The following is a 19006-nucleotide window of genomic DNA, read 5'->3' as shown; positions in this document are numbered from 1 at the left end:
GCGATTACTATACATTCTTTATACTACTTATACGAGAAAGTAAAAATAATTAAGACAACAATCAGTCATTAAATTCACAAGAATTAAGGTTTTAATACAACACATTGACAATCAACAAGTGCTCACCTGGAAGTACAATTCATGCAATGCAGTTGCAAGTAAACATGGGCAGTGTGCATTTTGGACTTCGCAAATAGGAGTGTGTTTTGTCAATCTGATGTCTCATGTTTTATACTTCATACTTAGGGACAAGACTGCTGCTCTTGATAACAGCCATCAATCTTCAACATCAGCTTTTTTATTCATGTTCTTATCTCTCAGCCTGCTTGTCTGCACTACTGCGTAATGTACACAAACTGTACTTGTCTGTACTTTATTACTAGTATTTCCTTATTGTACTATAATTAATCAATCCATCAAATACACTTTCAGACTCCGTAATAACGATCATATTCTGTAATTTCCTACAGGTAACAAATATGTCTGCTGGGGCAATTTACAACGTATACTTATCTAAGGATGTATGCTCTAAGTATAAGCACATCCACAGGTTATACATGTAAATCAAAAGATATAAAGTAATAATAATAAAAGGTATTAAAGCATCTTATCACACATTATTGTCCATCTTCAGCAAAACATGGACATCTGTGTAAATACCATTCTTAACTTCCCACTGCACTGCTTCCATTTGGCAGCACCCTAGACATGTCTGAAAGAAAAGGCTAAAGTAAAATGATCATCAAGGAAGTTTACAGCAAAAAAAAAAGCCTGTCCTGATTCCTACCACCACCTACACACACCTTACAAACAAGGGAAACGCCACCTATTCAGTCATTTTTTTATTGTTTAGAAATACCTACAGATAGAAGTTTCACCTAAGAGATGGCCATCAATGTAATTTACAGTATATCTAGGCAGATAACGTCTCTCTCACTGTTACACAAAATGGATAGTTTTTTGCTTTGTGAGAAAAACACAGGTTGCAACTTAAACGCAATAAGACCAATTAAAATGAGGTTCTCATGAGGGTTATACAGTGGATTCAGAAAGTATTCAGACCCCTTCTCTTTTTTCCCCATTTTCTTATTTTGTAGCCTTATTCGAAAATCATACATTTTTTTTTCCCCCACATCAACCAACACTTAATCCTCCAGAATGACAAAGCAAAAACAGGCTTTTAGGAATGTTTGCAAGTTTAAAAAGAACAAAAACCTGAAATTTCCCATTCAGACCCTTTTCTATAATAATTTAAATCTGGTTCAGGTCCCTTTCCATCCAATTTAATTGATCATTGAGATGTTTCTACATATTGTTTTGGGTCTATCTGTGTTCAGTTCAATTGATTGGACATGCTCAGGAAAGACACACGCCTTTCTATAGAAGGTCACACAGCTGACACTTTGTATTGGGGCAAAAACCAAGCTACAAGGTTAAAGGAATTGACTTAGAGACACTATTGTGTTGGCACAGATTTGGGCAGGCAATGAAACATTCCTTTAGCACTGAAGTTTCCCAAGTGCACAGCGACCTCTATGATTTTTAAATGGAAGAGGTTTGGAAGAACGATGACTCTTGCTGGAGACTGCCACTCAGTCAAACTAAGCAAATCAAGTGAAAAATGTTATAGTAAGTGAGGTGACCAAGAACCCAATGGTCACTCCAGAAGATCTCCAGAGAACCTATGTGGAGATGAGGGAAACTTCAGGAAGGACAACCATCACTGAAACACTCCACTAATCTGGTCTTTATGATGGAGTGGCCAGACGGAAGCCTCTGCTCAGTGAAAGACACAAAGAAACCCACTTTGAGTTTACAAAAAGACACCAAAAGGACACTCGGACTATGAGAAATAAGATTCTCTGGTTGGATGAAACCAACATTACTGTATTTACTGTATTTTAATTGTACATGAGTAAAATTGTTGCTATTTATTATAATACTATAATACGTTTAGTACAGTTTAAGGTTTTATAAGATTATGCATGTAAATAAAAACTTACCAAAATGTTGTCCATTACAATTATCACAAGCAATGAAATATGCTTTCATTTTTTTGATTAAGGCTAGCACCTAAGATAAATAATTTTAATAAAAAATATAATTTCTATCTTAAATGATAATTGAGTTTTAAATTATTTATAATTTTTTATCTCTATATGTATATACTGTAAAAGCCAACGTCTGTCTGTCTGTCTGTCTGTCTGTCTGTCCACTTTTCATGAGAGAACTATTTTTATACAGTGACGCTGATCTGCTTGTGGCATTCACTTGCATGATTTGCATACCCCATTTTTCTCCACTATTACAGCTGAAGCAAAAAAGTAAATAAAAGATGTGCTGTCTAAGTATACCCCACTCATTACAGTTTTACTACAGACAGATCTCTAGAAATAAAAAACACAGGTTTGATCATTTTCTTCTTTTTTCTATAATCTTACCAAACTTCTATCAAATAAATGAAAGCATTTTTAAGATTTTGGGGGATCTAGTTTTTCCATTGTGTAGGGGTTACTACTAAATATTGATATATCGAAATGTCTTTTCTTAGTGGATACCTACTGGTCTAGACGTAGCACCATGCCAAATTTCATTTTTTTTTAACTAAATGAGAAATAGTGAGTCAGTCAGTCAGTCAACTTTTCATTACATATATATATGTATATATAATATATATAACAGTGCATCCAGAAAGTATTCACAGCGCATCACTTTTTCCACATTTTGTTATGTTACAGCCTTATTCCAAAATGGATTAAATTCATTTTTTTCCTCAGAATTCTGCACACAACACCCCATAATGACAACGTGAAAAAAGTTTACTTGAGGTTTTTGCAAATTTATTAAAAAATAAAAAAACTGAGAAATCCCATGTACATAAGTATTCACAGCCTTTGCTCAATACTTTGTCGATGCACCTTTGGCAGCAATTACAGCTTCAAGTCTTGTTGAATATGATGCCACAAGCTTGGCACACCTATCCTTGGCCAGTTTTGCCCGTTCCTCTTTGCAGCACCTCTCAAGCTCTATCAGGTTGGATGGGAAGCGTCGGTGCACAGCCATTTTAAGATTTCTCCAGAGATGTTCAATCGGATTCAAGTCTGTGTGCTGGCTGCGCCACTCAAGGACATTCACAGAGTTGTCCTGAAGCCACTCCTTTGATATCTTGGCTGTGTGCTTAGGGTCGTTGTCCTGCTGAAAGATGAACCGTCACCCCAGTCTGAAGTCAAGAGCGCTCTGGAGCAGGTTTTCATCCAGGATGTCTCTGTACATTGCTGCAGTCATCTTTCCCTTTATCCTGACTAGTCTCCCAGTTCCTGCCATTGAAAAACATCCCCACAGCATGATGCTGCCACCACCATGCTTCACTGTAGGGATGGTGCCTGGTTTCCTCCAAAACGTGATGCTTGGCATTCACACCAAAGAATTCAATCTTTGTCTCATCAGACCAGAGAATTTTCTTTCTCATGGTCTGAGAGTCCTTCAGTTGCCTTTTGACAAACTCCAGGCGGGCTGCCATGTGCCTTTTACTAAGGAGTGGCTTCCGTCTGGCCACTCTACCATACAGGCCTTATTGGTGGATTGCTGCAGAGATGGTTGTCTTTCTGGAAGGTTCTTCTCTCTCCACAGAAGACCTCTGGAGCTCTGACAGAGTGACCATCGGGTTCTTGGTCACCTCCCTGACTAAGGCCCTTCTCCCCCGATTGCTCAGTTTAGATGGCCGGCCAGCTCTAGGAAGAGTCCTGGTGGTTTCGAACTTCTTCCACTTACGGATGATGGAGGCCACTGTGCTCATTGGGACCTTCAAAGCAGCAGAAATTTTTCTGTAACCTTCCCCAGATATGTGCCACGAGACAATCCTGTCTCAGAGGTCTACAGACAATTCCTTTGACTTTATGCTTGGTTTGTGCTCTGACATGACCTGTCAACTGTGGGACCTTATATAGACAGGTGTGTGCCTTTCCAAATCATGTCCAATCAACTGAATTTACCACAGGTGGACTCCAGTTAAGCTGCAGAAACATCTCAAGGATGATCAGGGGAAACAGGATGCACCTGAGCTCAATTTCGAGCTTCACAGCAAAGGCTGTGAATACTTATGTACATGTGCTTTCTCAATTTTATTATTTTTAATAAATTTTCAAAAACCTCAAGTAAACTTTTTTCACATTGTCATTATGGGGTGTTGTGTGTAGAATTCTGAGGAAAAAAAATGAATTTAATCCATTTTGGCATAAAGCTGTAACATAACAAAATGTGGAAAAAGTGATGCGCTGTGAATACTTTCCGGATGCACTGTATGTACTGTCACACATGTGCGCATGGGAGGCAGCTAAAGGGTCTAAATGAGAGTAATTCCATGCCAGACCAGGGGGTGGCGGAGTGTGCTGACCTTTTTTCTCACTTTCCTGAAGGCCGTTCACGGGAAATTCCGCCAGGCCCTAGTGATGTCGCTTCTGTTGAAGAACCCATGACTGAAGAGACTTCCTGTTCTGGCCCTTTTGATGATGTCACGTCCAGGTCTGAACCTATGGAAGAGGACCCTTCCACTTCTGCCCTCAATGATTTCACTTCCTTTTCTGGCCTTTAAAGCCGATATATTTGATTAACATAGTCAGTTCTGTTTTGGACTGAGCATGACAGTGGTAGCAATTTAACTTTTGCAGCCAGGAAATATTATATGGGTGACTGCCCCAAACCTTTTTATGACTCTTGTGTCTGCTTTTTGTGACAATACTCACCGGCCACTTTACTAGGTACACCTTGCTAGTACCAGGTTGGACCCCCTTTTGCCTTCAGAACTGCTGTAATTCTTCATGGCATAGATTCAACAAGGTGCTCGAAACATTCCTCAATGTCCATATTGACATAATAGCATCATGCAATTGCTGAATATTTGTCAGCTGCTCATTCATGATGTGATTTTCCCGTTCCATCATAACCTAAAGGTGCTCTGTTGGATTGAGATCTAGTGATTGTGGAGGCCATTTGAGTACAGTAAACTCATTGTCAAGTTCAAGGAACCAGTTTGAAATTATTTGAGGTTTGTGACATATGATGCGTTATCCTGCTGGAAGTAGCCATCAGAAGATGGGTATGCTGCAGTCATGAAGGGATGGTCATGGTCCGCAACAATACTCAGGTAGACTGTGGCATTTAAGCAATGCTCAGTTGGTACTAAGGGGCCCAAAGTGTGTCAAGAAAATATCCCCCACACCATTACACCACCACCATCAGCCGCAGGATGATTCCATGCTATTGATTCCATGATATTTTCCCTCTATAAACCTTACAGATAATTAAACATGAAAATCCCCTTAGATCAGCAGTTTTTGGAATACTTAGACCAGCCCATCTGGCACCAACCACCATGCCATGTTCAAAGTCACTTAAATCACCTTTCATTCCAATTCTGATACTTGGTTTGAACTTTAGCAGGTCATATTGACAATGTCTATATGCCTGAATGCATTGAGATACTGCAATGTGATTGGCTAATTGTATATTTGTGTTAACAAGCAGTTGTACAGGTGTACCTAATAAAGTGGCTAGTGAGTGTTTATAGGTTATAGTGCGCCTAGTTTCGGATACACTCCTCAGATGGACAATACCTTTCTAAAAGGGCAGGACTACCTGGAGAAGCGGGCATTAAAGCAGCTCCACGAGTGGTGTTGCAGTAGGGACATACAGACACAGCACATAGTAAATACTTCAGACACGTCTTGTGGCTGCTAGAGTCCATTGCTCGTGATACATAGCCACTGGCAAGTCTCAGATGTGGACTCACTCCTTGGGTAGGCTCATAGACCTGGGGGAAAGAGTGGCATATACTGTAGGTTTACCTCTGACCTTGGAGCGAGGTGGAGCAGGACAGCATGTATGAGCGGACAAAGCAACAGGGAGTGCATGGCACCATGCAAATGCTGAGCCGTGGCAGAAGCAGTCACTGAAGAAGCCAAAGGTCCTATTTTGCCACACTCATCAGTAGTGGGCGTAAAGTGGATAATCCCATTCCTCTGCCTCTTGCACCTACAAAGTTGTTACAATATTGTTATTTATTTTTTGTCTAATTATGAATTCTATATTAGTTTTATTTTATCTATTTATTAGTTTCTATGTGCATAATCTTGTTAATCTATATTCCTTGTACTGTATGGGTGGACACCTTCAGAGCTTCAGAAGTCCTCTGCTGAGATGTGATAACTTGTCAGAAAAGTCAGTAATCTCAGCACCATTCCATCAATTAGAGAGTTATGGTAGAGGGGCCAGATTGAAGCCACTTTGAGTAAATGCATAGGACAATTAAAAGAACTTTTGAGAACTTGAGAATAAAAATTATTTTCTGGTCCGATAAGACAAAAACTGAATTCTTTGAACAGAACTCCAAGCACATATCTGACGAAGACCAGGCACTGGTGGTGGTAGCATCATGCTCTGAGGGTGCTTCTCAGCGGCAGGGTCAGGGAGAGACTGGTCAGAACTGAGGGAAGGATGAATGTGTCCAAATCCTGAGTGGTCCTTGAAGAAAACCTGCTCTAGAGCACACCCAACCTCAGACTGGAGCATTCAGCACAATGATGAGCTGAAAATTAGAGCCAAGATTTAATGCTGGAGTTGCTTCAGGACAAGTCTCTCAGTGACCTCGAGCTAATGGAGCTTGATAGGATCGACCAAGAAGAATGGGATAAACTACTCAAATCTATGCGTGCAAAGCTTGTAGAGACTAAACCAAAAGACTCAAAGCTGAAATTACTGTCCAAGGGGGCTACTACAAAGTACTGAATTAAGGGTCTGAATACTTCTAGGTATGAGATTTTCTAGATTTAGATTTTTAATAAATATACAAACCTTTCTGAAAGCATGTTTTCAGTTTGTTATTATGGATTATTGAGTGTAGGTTGATGAGCAAAAAGGTCAAATGTATCATTTAAAATTAATAAAATTTGCAGAAAGTGAGGGGGTCTGAATACTTTCTGAATGCACTGTACACCCCCATCATAACATTTAACATAAAAAGGAGATAATGAGAAAGTAATCAAACTAATTAGTCAGTCATGTCAGCCATCAGAGAATTATAGGGCTAACACGTTTTAAAAACAATAATCGCGTACTAGTTGTTAATAAACACGCACCAAGTAGTTAAAACGCATAAGTATTATGTCAGAAGTATCACTGCCCAGAAATGCCACTTCGGTGTGAAGATCCGCCGTTAATTTTGCTGTACGTTTACCTCCATAATAAGACGCTTCCTAAAGCTGCGCTTCTCATTGGTGCAAACGGCAGTGACTGCCAGCCGCTGCGCCGCTTCACTGACGCCTATCCGAGGACCCGTCGATGACGAACAGGATTTCCTTGGTACTTTTATTTTGACAGATACTTTACAGTTGCCGGCAAGAGAGGAAGTATAGGCAATCGTGCTATTGCCAAATCATAGCGTCTTGAGTGGACTTGCCTATCCATGTGGACAGTGCTCGGATTTATTTATCTATCATTTTGGTACAATTGCTATTATTTAATTAAAGCGCCGCCATGCCGCTTACATTTGAGCTTTGTCCAGGCAGAATGATCGGGGGGGAAAACCCTTGTTTCATTATTGCAGAAATAGGACAGAATCACCAGGGGGACATCGAGATTGCCAAGAAAATGATCCGTATGGCGAAGGTAAGGGAGGGGGTAAGATAAGCGGCGGAATTCCTGGTTTCCATCATTTGTATCGGCCATCGGGGAGGACAGATAACCACAGGGCCCCGGCGAACTAACCTATGCCGCAACCCCAGCACTAGTTAACTCAGTCAGGGATGGATTGGATAAGGCTGGCAAACTATTTGGGCTCTTTAACCCGGTCGTGGGGCGCCACCTTGTGGCTCCGATTTTCCTCTATACTGGCGGGTCTTCTGTTTTAATTAAGCAAATCGTTTTTTCCCAGTTTTTATGTTTTTTGCAACCATCCATTTTTAACATACTGGTTACTTAATAAGAGCAGAGATGGGTAACGCTGAAGTACAGTAGTTGCTCCTTACAAAGTCATTTGCGCTCGTCTTTGCTCTGTTCAAAATTGTGTGTATTCAGATACAAATAAAGCAATTTCTACAGAAAAAGTTAACTAAACAATTAAAAAAGCAAAGCAAGCATTTAAAGATACAGTAAAATAATACGAATATGTCTCAATGCCCTAAAATATGACACTAATACACTTTTGTAAATGCAAAACAAAAAGAATAAAGCGGTCAAGTAATACAACAGTGAGACCAATTAAGAAGACTAAACCTTAACTGAAAGTGGACCTTGCAACATGACAATGACCCTAAACATACCAGTAAACCCAGTAAACAATGGCTGAGAAGAAAGTCACGGAGGGTCCTGGAACAGTCAAGTCAAAGCCTAGCTCTAAATCCCATCGAGATGCTGCGGGGTCGGGGGTTGAAATGGCCCGTGCACGCAGGACACTCCTCGGACACTGCACAGCTGAAAGAATTCTGCATGGAGGGGTGTTGGAAACTTCGTAGGAAATGGGGGGTCAAAACCATCTAGTAGAGCCAGGGAGAAACTTACTTTTTCCACATATATATTATTTTTTGTTGAACCGATTATTTCAAAATCGCGTTTTCCTTATTCTTTTTCCAATTACATCACCTTTGTCTATAGATGCTGTTTAAATTAAAATTTTAGTTTTGATATGTCCACATATGTTATAAAAGAAAAACACGTGTATTGGTGATTCATTTCTAATGATTATTTATGTTTGCATTTATACAAGACTCTGCGGTGGGTTGGCACCCTGCCCAGGATTGGTTCCTGCCTTGTGCCCTGTGTTGGCTGGGATTGGCTCCGGCAGACCCCCGTGACCCTGTGTTCGGATTCAGCGGGTTGGAAAATGGATGGATGGATTATACAAGGGCGGCACGGTGGCGCAGTGGGTAGCGCTGCTGCCTTGCAGTTGGGAGATCTGGGGTCCTGGGTTCGCTTCCCGGGTCCTCCCTGCATGGAGTTTGCATGTTCTCCCCGTGTCTGCGTGGGTTTCCTCCGGGCGCTCTGGTTTCCTCCCACAGTCCAAAGACATGCAGGTTAGGTGGATTGGCGATTCTAAATTGGCCCTAGTGTGTGCTTGGTGTGTGGGTGTGTTTGTGTGTGTCCTGCGGTGGGTTGGCACCCTGCCCAGGATTGGTTCCCTGCCTTGTGCCCTGTGTTGGCTGGGATTGGCTCCAGCAGACCCCCGTGACCCTGTGTTCGGATTCAGCGGGTTGGAAAATGGATGGATGGATGGATTATACAAGACTGCCTTAACACATGGGCATGCTGGGCAGTTGCCTAGGGGCCCCATGCTAATCTATGTATGTTGTAACTTGCTGTCAATAAATAAATACTATACTAAATTATATATATTTTTTTATTATGTTAAAAGTGGACATTGGCATTCGCCTCTGATTTAGTATTATGGAAAATAAAATTAGTATATTCATGTATTAGCATAAATAAATATAGAAAAATATAACCATTATATAAGCATTAACCTTAGTGCAAATATTAATACAAGTTAGGCCTGCTAAACAAGTGGTTAAATAAAGGCACATGCCATATTTCTTTTTAATTAAAGCTTAGCTCTAGCTACCAATATAACCTAGCTAGAGGACCCAGGAAGGGAGGATGATGAGATAAAGACAGCTCAAGGATGGAAGAAGGGAAAACACCTGTTGGCTCTCAGCCGACCTAAAAATAAGCGAAGCAGAAAAATAAAGATAATTGACAGAAAATAAGAAATATTTGTGGTTCTAATAAAAGTTAATTAGACCAGCTGCAGAAAAGGAGTCAAGGGAAAGCAGCGAATGAGCTGCTTCGAGCAAGGTCAGGATGATAAGAAATTATTATATAAACTGTGATTTTTGGCCTGTTCGGGGCTCAGCTCAATTTGACCTAATGGGGTTGAGTCCACGTTATTGTTTTATTGTAATAAAGCTAATTACTCTGTATGCCTATCCACTGACTCCTAGAGCCTTCATTTCAGGTGAAGACCTTTGGGTGTGTCTTTAGCCCCGATGATTTCGCTTCATTGGTGTCACGGTCACCTCACGTGCATGTATGTGTACGGATCTCACGCACTGCATAACATAAAAGCGTATATGTTAACGTCACTTCAACTCAATACTCTGCAAAGAAATTTCGCAAATGTTTGTGTTGAACACTTGATTAATAATAAATAATTCATAGTAATTTCATACTGTGCCATCTCCGTCTGTATGGTTTACTAATTGAGTATCATTTATATGTTGAACTTTTTGTATTTTTCAAGGCTCATGTTATATTGTTCAAACATTTGTGTTGATTCATCTTTCCTGTCCAGCATGTTTTTTAATATTTAAACACTGATTTTGTTGGAAGTACCAATACAATAAATATATGTTTGATTTTATCGACCATTTACATTTTTATTCCTGTGAGTGGTTGTATAGTTAGGGGCCCCAGTGCACTGCTTTGCCCGGGGGCCTATAATGCTGTTAAGACGGCCCTGCAGTTATAGTTTGCAGACATAGTAGCCAACAACTTCAAATGTATCCAATGTTACATATACTCTGCTGTTTTTTTCTAAGACTCTGTGAAGCGCCTTGAGCATGGGAAAGGCGCTATATAAGTAAAGTGTATTAATATTATTATTATAAACTATCAAGATGTCTAAGCGGCTGAGTGATCCATACACTAAATTCATTGTGCATATAGCAGGATGATCTCAATGTTGAAATAAATCCTTTAGAATTACAGTAATCCCTCCTCCATCGCGGGGGTTGCGTTCCAGAACCCCCCGCAAAAGGTGAAAATCCGCAAAGTAGAAACCATATGTTTATATGGTTATTTTTATATTGTCATGCTTGGGTCACAGATTTGCACAGAAACACAGGAAGTTGTAGAGAGACATGAACTTTATGCAAACACTGCAAAGAAACATTTGTCTCTTTTTCAAAAGTTTAAACTGTGCTCCATGACAAGACAGAGATGACAGTTCCGTCTCACAATTAAAAGAATGCAAACATATCTTCCTCTTCAAAGGAGTGCACGTAAGGAGCAGATAATGTCACAGAGATAGAGAAAAGCAAACAAATCAATAGGGCTGTTTGGCTTTTAAGTATGCGAAGCACCGCGGCACAAAGCTGTTGAAGGCGGCAGCTCATACCCCCTCCGTCAGGATCAGAGAAAGAGAGAGAGAGAGATAGAGACAGATAAAAACAAACAGTCAAAAATCAATACGTGCCCTTCGAGCTTTTAACTATGCGAAGCACCGTGCTGCATGTCGCTTCACGAAGCAGCTGCACAGAAGGGAGCAACGTGAAGATAATCCTTCAGCATTTTTAGACTAGCGTCTGTTTCTTCTAGGTGTGCGAACAGCCCCCCTGCTCAATCCCCCTACGTCAGGCTCAGAGAATGTCAGCGCAAGAGAGAGAGAGAGAAAAGTAAGTTGGGTAGCTTCTCAGCCAGCTGCCAATAGTGTCCCTTGTATGAAATCAACTGGGCAAACCAACTGAAGAAGCATGTACCAGAAATTAAAAGACCCATTGTCCGCAGAAATCCGCGAACCAGCAAAAAATCCGCGATATATATTTAAAATCTGCGATAGAGTGAAGCCGCGAAAGGCGAAGCGCGATATAGCGAGGAATTACTGTATTTACAATGTTATCTGATCACCTGTCAGACTGTGTCATTGTCAGGTGTTTTATATTTTAAAATAATATTATTTTTGTTTGAGCATTTGATTGATCATCTGTGCACTAACACAGACTGCTACATTGAGACTTTTTCTAATCGCTGTTTTATTTTTTTCATGATGCTGTGTATATAAGTGCTCTCAGCATGACTTCTGAGTGGAGCATCATATAAGAATGATTTAAATTAAATTTATTAGGCTGCTCAAAGCAAGCCTCTCTGTAACTGATTAAGTGTAAGAGTACATGTGAGTGTTCTCTGGGCTGGCCCTTTAGATGCAGGTGAGGTAATCTTTGGAAGAATGTATTTTTGTGAGCAATTGCAGGATACACAGGAGAATGGCTAACGATTTTTTTATCATTATTTATTTATTTTGTAATAGAGTGCAGAGTTCCTTTTTTTTGGGGTGGGGGGGGGGGGTGACCTCAGCAGCTCATAAGTCAGAATGGTGACAAGCTTTGAAAAAAGAGAGAAAGTAATCCCTGGCAAATAATTTGTGTATTAATGTGTCACCCCCCCAACAGGAATGTGGTGCAGATTGTGCCAAGCTGCAGAAGAGCGAGTTGGAGCACAAGTTCAATCAACGAGCACTAGAGCGGCCCTACACTTCTGAGCACTCGTGGGGGGCGACCTATGGAGAACACAAGCGCCACCTGGAGTTCAGCCACGAACAGTACCGTGAGCTACAGAAGTATGCCCAGGACGTTGGCATTTTCTTCACTGCATCAGGAATGGATGAGGTATGTATACACATGCGATACCTGAGTTGTACCATTAGAGTACAAGAGTAGAAGTAGAAGGTTATGATGATGCATGCAAAGTAAAATGAAATCCTGTAAAGAGTGTGAGGGTGACTACAGCAACTGGACTTACGAACAGCACGGAACTCAATATGCAGCAAACACAAACTTTATCTCAAGCTTTCCTCTTCTAAAGCATAACAACCCTTTAGTATTTCTCGGTCTCTGTTTTAATATCAAAATGAGCATGCATGATAGTTCACAGCCACTGCAGCAACAATTAACAATCTTTTATTTGTATGTGTCCTGAGAGTAATGGCAAGAACTTCAGCACCAACAAAGGAGCACATGCAGGCACAGCAAACCACCACCTGATAAACCTGATCAAACTCATAGTTTATCTTATCTTCTGGAATGATGTTTCTGAACCCCACAATAAACTGAAGATTTGACACACAAGTGCTGGTGATTCTGTGCTAAGGCCCTGTGTCTACTAGATTTTGGGCTTTCCCCAGCAATTTAACTGATTATTTTAAGCAATTATTTTCAAATTTTCTATCAAATGCACAGTGCTTCTTTATTATGTTAAAGTGTCTTTGTGCCAGGTGCTGTAAGCCTGTCTCGGGCTCATTAGGATGGCTCAGTTCCCCTATGGGATTAATAAATGATGTCAAGTCAAATCAATGAGCCCTTCATTGTTCTTAGCCTAGGGTGTGTGTACACATGTGCAACCTGAACTTTGAAGTCGCACCTTTGCCAGTCAAGCTTTTCTCAGTCAAGCCAGCAAAGAGGTACAAAAACTCTTGTTCCTTTAAAGGCAGCCATAGTAATTAGGAAAGAAGAAGTCAATTTCAGGAATTCATCAAGACATAAAGCTGATCAGAATAGGGCTGAGCAACATCTTCTTCTTCATTAACCACTAGAGATGAGCAAAGCAGGCAAGTTTTGATTTGCATATAGTTTTGGTAAAATACATTTTGTTGGCTATTTCAATTTGTGAAATTGAAATGGTGGAAGATAAAGGCTTTTTTCAGGTATAAAACAAGGATTGTTGCATCCTGAAGACTCATCTACACTGCAGTATTTATCCGTGTTTTTTTCTTCTTAGCCCCAGAATCAGCCTAATCTCTGGCTCTATTATGTCTTTTTTTGTGGCCCAGAGGTTAAACATTTGCACACAGTACTCCAGATGTGGCCTCCCCAGTGCATTAAAAAGCTTAGGTGTACCCTCCTTATACTCTGCTCTAGTGATATATAACCTGACATCCTATTAATTTTCTTGATCGCTTTTGTAAACTGTCTTGATGTCGGTAGTGATCAGTCCACTACGACTCTTAAGTTTTTCTCATAATGGTGCTTCCAGGTTTCAGACATCCCATTGTGTTTTCAATTCTAACATTTTTACGTCCTACATGTAAGACTTTAAATTTACTCACATTAAAATCCGTTGTCCATGAATTTGCCCAAGCCTGTATGTATGCTGTCCATATCCCTCTGTAGCAACTTAGCTGATTCTACATTATGTGTAGATCTCTAGTTTGGTATCATCTGCAAACTTAGCCAGCTTATTGATTATATTCTTGTTCAGATCATGTATTTATATTAAAAGATCAGCAGCCCCGACATTGATACCTTTTTTAACATCATCTAATTTTGAAGAAGTTTCCCCCGACCATAACTCCTCGCATCCTTGGTTTATGCCCAAAAAACATATCTAAAATTATGTGGGATGTTTGGCTTTAAGCATCTTAGGGAGAAGCTGTTAAACATCTTTTTGGTGTCATGATTCCGGACTTTCACAGACAAAATAGCTGAAAGTCTCTCATCAACAACTGCACAGACCACTGTAGGAGGTGGGGGTCCGTCTGAGCAAATTCAAAAAAAAGAGCCTTTTTATTAATGCCATGGTGTAAGAAGGGATCCGAGGCAAGTGATTCCTTTATACCAGTGATTGTCAACCAGTGTGCCATAAGATTTTTTAAAATAAATTGATTAAAGACTTCTTTAAAGAAATGCGACGCAAAAGAAGTCTATGACACCTTTTTTTTTATATATATCATTACTTTAATAATATACTATATTTGAAATATAAAGCAATAAATGTATCATTTTGTGTGTTTATAAGCAGTTCATATGTCTTAATTTGTTGAACGTTTGTACACAAGTTTTTTCATATATTCAATTTATATGAACATTTACATCAATAACATACATAGTATTGCGTGCGCCTGGTGCTGTGTAATTATTCCAATGAATGCGTCTTATTTTTGAGCACATCAGGTGTCCCTATTTATCCCCCACTACAACGCAACTGAATTTGATCACGCTTACACACGCATACACTTATAGACACCTGATAAATTTTACTGTTGTACACTATGTCCTTGGGCGACATGTGTAATTTTTATTGCAGCACATCCTAAGAAGTAAAGTGAGGTTTTCTGAATAAAGTAGATGACTCAAAAAAAGAATCCTAGTGTTATTTTTAATCATTGTTTGCTCCACAAAGAAGTACCAGCGTCAAAATCATTGGTAACTGAGTAGAAAAAAGTGCTAGACAAGACGATCAAAATTGTTAATTATATAAAATTCCGGCCATTACAATAAAAATTGTTTGCAGCACTTCTGTTCCTCCATTGAAACTTTTCACATGCAGTTGTTATTACCTAAAGATATTAGGTGGTTATCTCGTGGTCTGGTTCTATTAAGATTTTATGAACTAAAAGAGTTAGTTCTAACTTTCTTGATAACGAAAAAATGTGAGTTAGCTGATTTTTCTCAGTGAGGAGCTTTAGTGCAATATTCTTACTTCCACTGACAAAATTAACACTTTCAAAAGAAAAATTAATGGCTTTTGGAAGAAAGAATCAGAAGAGGACATGCAGTAGAAATGTTGGAGCTAATGAAAAGATGCAAACAGGATGGAAATATTACAGATCTACTTTTACAAACTTTAAGATTACTTAGTACAAACATTGAAAAATATTTTCCCACTCTTGACATATCATCATTGTATAAGATAAGAGATTATCTTAAGTGTATGCAAATTGGCAAAAGTAAAGATTACAGAAGATGAAACATTAACAGAGATAAAGAATGACAGAGAATTAAAAGTTAAACATTCAACAACAGATACTACTTCATTTTGCTTAAGTCGTAAAATTGGATTTCCCAATAATACAAAAAAGCAATAGAAGCACTTCTTCCTTTCACCACATCATATTTGTGCGAATCAAGCACTTCTGCAATGAGTAACATTAACACTAGAATTACCAGAGCCTACGAAAAAACTCGTAAATCTCTTATTTGTACCTTTTGTGAAAGTGTTTCTTTGATATATGGACTTCAGGCTTCATACATTGTATAGTTTATGCCTACATTTTGTCATTTACTATTAGAATATGAAAATGTTTCTGTTTTAAAAATGTGTTTGCACAGACTACTATAGAAACGGAACACACATGAAATGCGTGTATTCCAAATAACGCTATATTATTTCCACTCTAAAACTCCACTTCAATCCCAGATAATCAAATCAAGGCAAGGCATGAGCTAAGAGAAGTTCGTTCTAAGTCGGTGGGGGGATGGAATAGCTGGCTGCTAGTAGCTTGTGTTTATCAGCACATTTAGATGACAAAGGACTCTGGCGGAGAGGTGCAAACGGATTTAAGACGCGATTTAAGGTGGGACGGATTTACAAGTTTTTTCGTAGGCTCTGGTAATTCTAGTGTTAAGGACAAAAATGACTGGAAACCCTGGAACAAGATTTAAAAGGAAGCCTGTCCAAAAATTCAACCTCACACAAAAGACATTCTAAAACAATGTCAAACTCGGATATCTCATTAACACTAGAATCCCTGAACCCTACGAAAAAAGTTGTAATCCCGCTCCACCATAAATTCCTTCACACTTCTCCATTAGCGTCTTTTGTGTTGTAAATGTGTCTGTCGATCAGCACAAGCAGCAAGCAGCCTGCCATCCTATCCCCCCACCATCAGAGCTGAAGTCAGTCGCAACATTCTTAGAGCTCAAGTGTGCTTATTTGGGTGTGAGGTAGGTTTGGAGTTGTATAGGGTAAATAATATTTTGTTATTTGGAATACATACATTTCATGTGTATTCTGTGTCTACAACAATCTTGGTAAATGTAGGATGACAGGGAATGTAAGGCAAGAAATTCTGAACACATACCTAAAACAGAAACGTTTTTTCATGTTATACTAATCATGACGTGAAGTGTATAATGTGTGAAGACTTTAGTCCAAATATCAAATAAACACATGCACTTTTATTCTAATATATAACCTAAGGAAAAAAAAAATTCAATTTACATGTTGCTGTCAATGAGTTAGAAACCCAAGCTTGACAGAAAGTTGATATGTATTCTTGGATGGTGCAGAGGTAAGAACTGCTGTCTTATACCAGAAAGGTTCCCGGGTTTGAGTCCAGGCACTCCACGTTTTGAGTAGCGAGCTGCTATTATTATTACTGTAATATAATAAAAACATACATTTGATATGAGTATGTAACATCTGGTGTAAATTTTGCCTACTTGTAAAAGTAAGCGCTTTTTTTATTCCAGGGGGTCCTCAGGTTACGACACAGTTCCATTCCTACAACAGTGATGTAACCCGAGTTTTGGTGTAAGTCGAAACACACCCTAGTCTAAGTCACTTACCTATCCTAACACATTTGCAAAATTATAATCTAGAACATAAAAACACAACTAAGCCACAGAAAAAGGAAAAGGGCATACATATACTGTACTGTACACTGTACTGTAATAACAGAAAAAATGACAAAAATTAGTGTAAGTGATCTCTTTACAATGTCTAATTTCACTTCCATTGTGATGGCTTTCCTCTTCTTCGAAGCACTGCCATCCGAAGACAGGAGCCATGATAAGGGCCAAAAAAATTGCCAAACAAACCAACACAAACTGAACACTTCCTCTGCGCGCAACCAAACTAGTTCACCAACTCCCTCACTCATACGCCGCGTTACTGTGTATTCTTCTGCTGCACGCAACAAAACTAGTTTGTCCACATAATCTGTAAGTACGACACTAATGACGTAAGCCTAAACGCTGAAATCTCAATTTTTTTTTAAGTTTTTATGTGAGCAAGTGTTGTAAACTCGAAAACATCTTATGTACAACGAACTTGCCTCCCCCACCCTAAGTTGATGACGTTTATCTCCATTCTTTTAACAACAGCAGCGATGACCACAGTTTGTGCTGTGACTGATGCCTGCTCAGAACTATTTGTTGTACCGGCAATGAAAGATACGATGTCCTGTGTCCGCTATCAGATTATCATGTGGCATTTGTTCTTTGACAACAAAGACACCCATGCAGAATGTGTTAAAAACAACAGATTTGCTGTGATTTCAGACATCTGGCAACGTTTTGTTGAGAACTATGTTTTGAACCCAGGGCAAAGACTTTCAGAGTTTGCGATCATGGAGCCGTTTCTAGACAAAGGCAGAACCGTAACAACAGACAGCGTCTTCACAACGCTTTCACTGGCTAATAGACAACTCTGCTTGGCACCATAAGTAAAATGGGACTTCCACCTGCAGCTAAAATCACTTTAGTACGCGAGCACTTCGCCATGCTAGTGTTTAGATCTGGCATTGCCATGCTGACAGTGTATATGCCCAAAAACAAGAAGCCTTTGATATGAGTCTGTAACACCCGGTGCAAATGTACTTGTGATGGTACTTGTAAAAGTTAGCGTTTTTTTTTTTTTTTTTTTTTTTTATTCTTTTTTTCTCTCTCAGTCACGTTGACTTTCCCCCCAATCTGACACTGTTAGTTTTCAAACAAAGATGTGATATAACAGAGGTGATGAGGATGAGGGTTCTACATCAGAGAAAGTTAACAGAAGCCCTCCCCACAAGAAACGTCCACTCACACATAAGAACAACGCAGCTGCACCAGGCATTAAGGTGAAAGATGGCACTGTTTGTATTCAACAACAGGTTGGGCGTTATCCTGTCTGTGTATCTGCCACACGCATGTCTTTCAATGAAACAACAAGGCATACCGAGCTCGCCAACGTATCATGCAAAGTTCTGTTAGTGATTATGTTCTGTGATGGTCTTTATATAAAAAGCATTTATATGTTACTTACAGTATATAAAAGCCAGATTGAATGTTATTTACCTTGGTTTATTTACTTATCTTTCAGCAGCGTAAAGTCACAGGTAGACTGCAGAGCTTCCTGTGTTTGATCAACACGGGCATGCTGACATGAGCAGTGCCACTCTTTATTCAGGAAAAGATCCCAGTCGTCCCACGGGAAAAAGACTTTCTGAGACTAAGGTCATAAAGCTTATGAAACCATTTCTGGACAAAGGCAGAACTGTAACAACAGTTGCGTAAAGTGTGACAGGAGCTAAAGTCATTCGCATACTGAAGTAACATTGCTTGAACTGTGGTGACCAGAACTGCACACACATTCTCCAGTAGCGGTCACACTAGTGCATTCTATAGTTTAAGCATAATTTATTCTGACTTAAATTCAACAGTTTTTATGATATAACCTAAGCAATTTATTTGCATTTTTAGTTGCT

At 39.5% G+C, this 19006-nt stretch overlaps 1 protein-coding gene across 1 annotated transcript in view; it reads left to right on the top strand.

Annotated features, from left to right (window-relative positions):
* The first annotated feature begins 7390 nt into the window (after positions 1 to 7390).
* LOC114654929 (sialic acid synthase-like) overlaps positions 7391 to 19006 on the top strand; it is a 62198-nt gene continuing 50582 nt past the window's right edge. The window contains exons 1-2 of the mRNA XM_028805792.2: positions 7391 to 7662; positions 12216 to 12431. Of these exons, the coding sequence (XP_028661625.1) occupies positions 7531 to 7662; positions 12216 to 12431 (348 nt within the window). The 5' untranslated portion in view covers positions 7391 to 7530. The remainder of the gene's footprint in view (positions 7663 to 12215; positions 12432 to 19006) is intronic.

The sequence above is a fragment of the Erpetoichthys calabaricus genome, chromosome 7, assembly GCF_900747795.2.
Source record: "Erpetoichthys calabaricus chromosome 7, fErpCal1.3, whole genome shotgun sequence".
Lineage (NCBI taxonomy): Eukaryota > Metazoa > Chordata > Cladistia > Polypteriformes > Polypteridae > Erpetoichthys > Erpetoichthys calabaricus.
The sequence above is the reverse complement of the archived record's forward strand: the minus strand, read 5'-3'. Positions and strand labels throughout refer to the sequence as shown.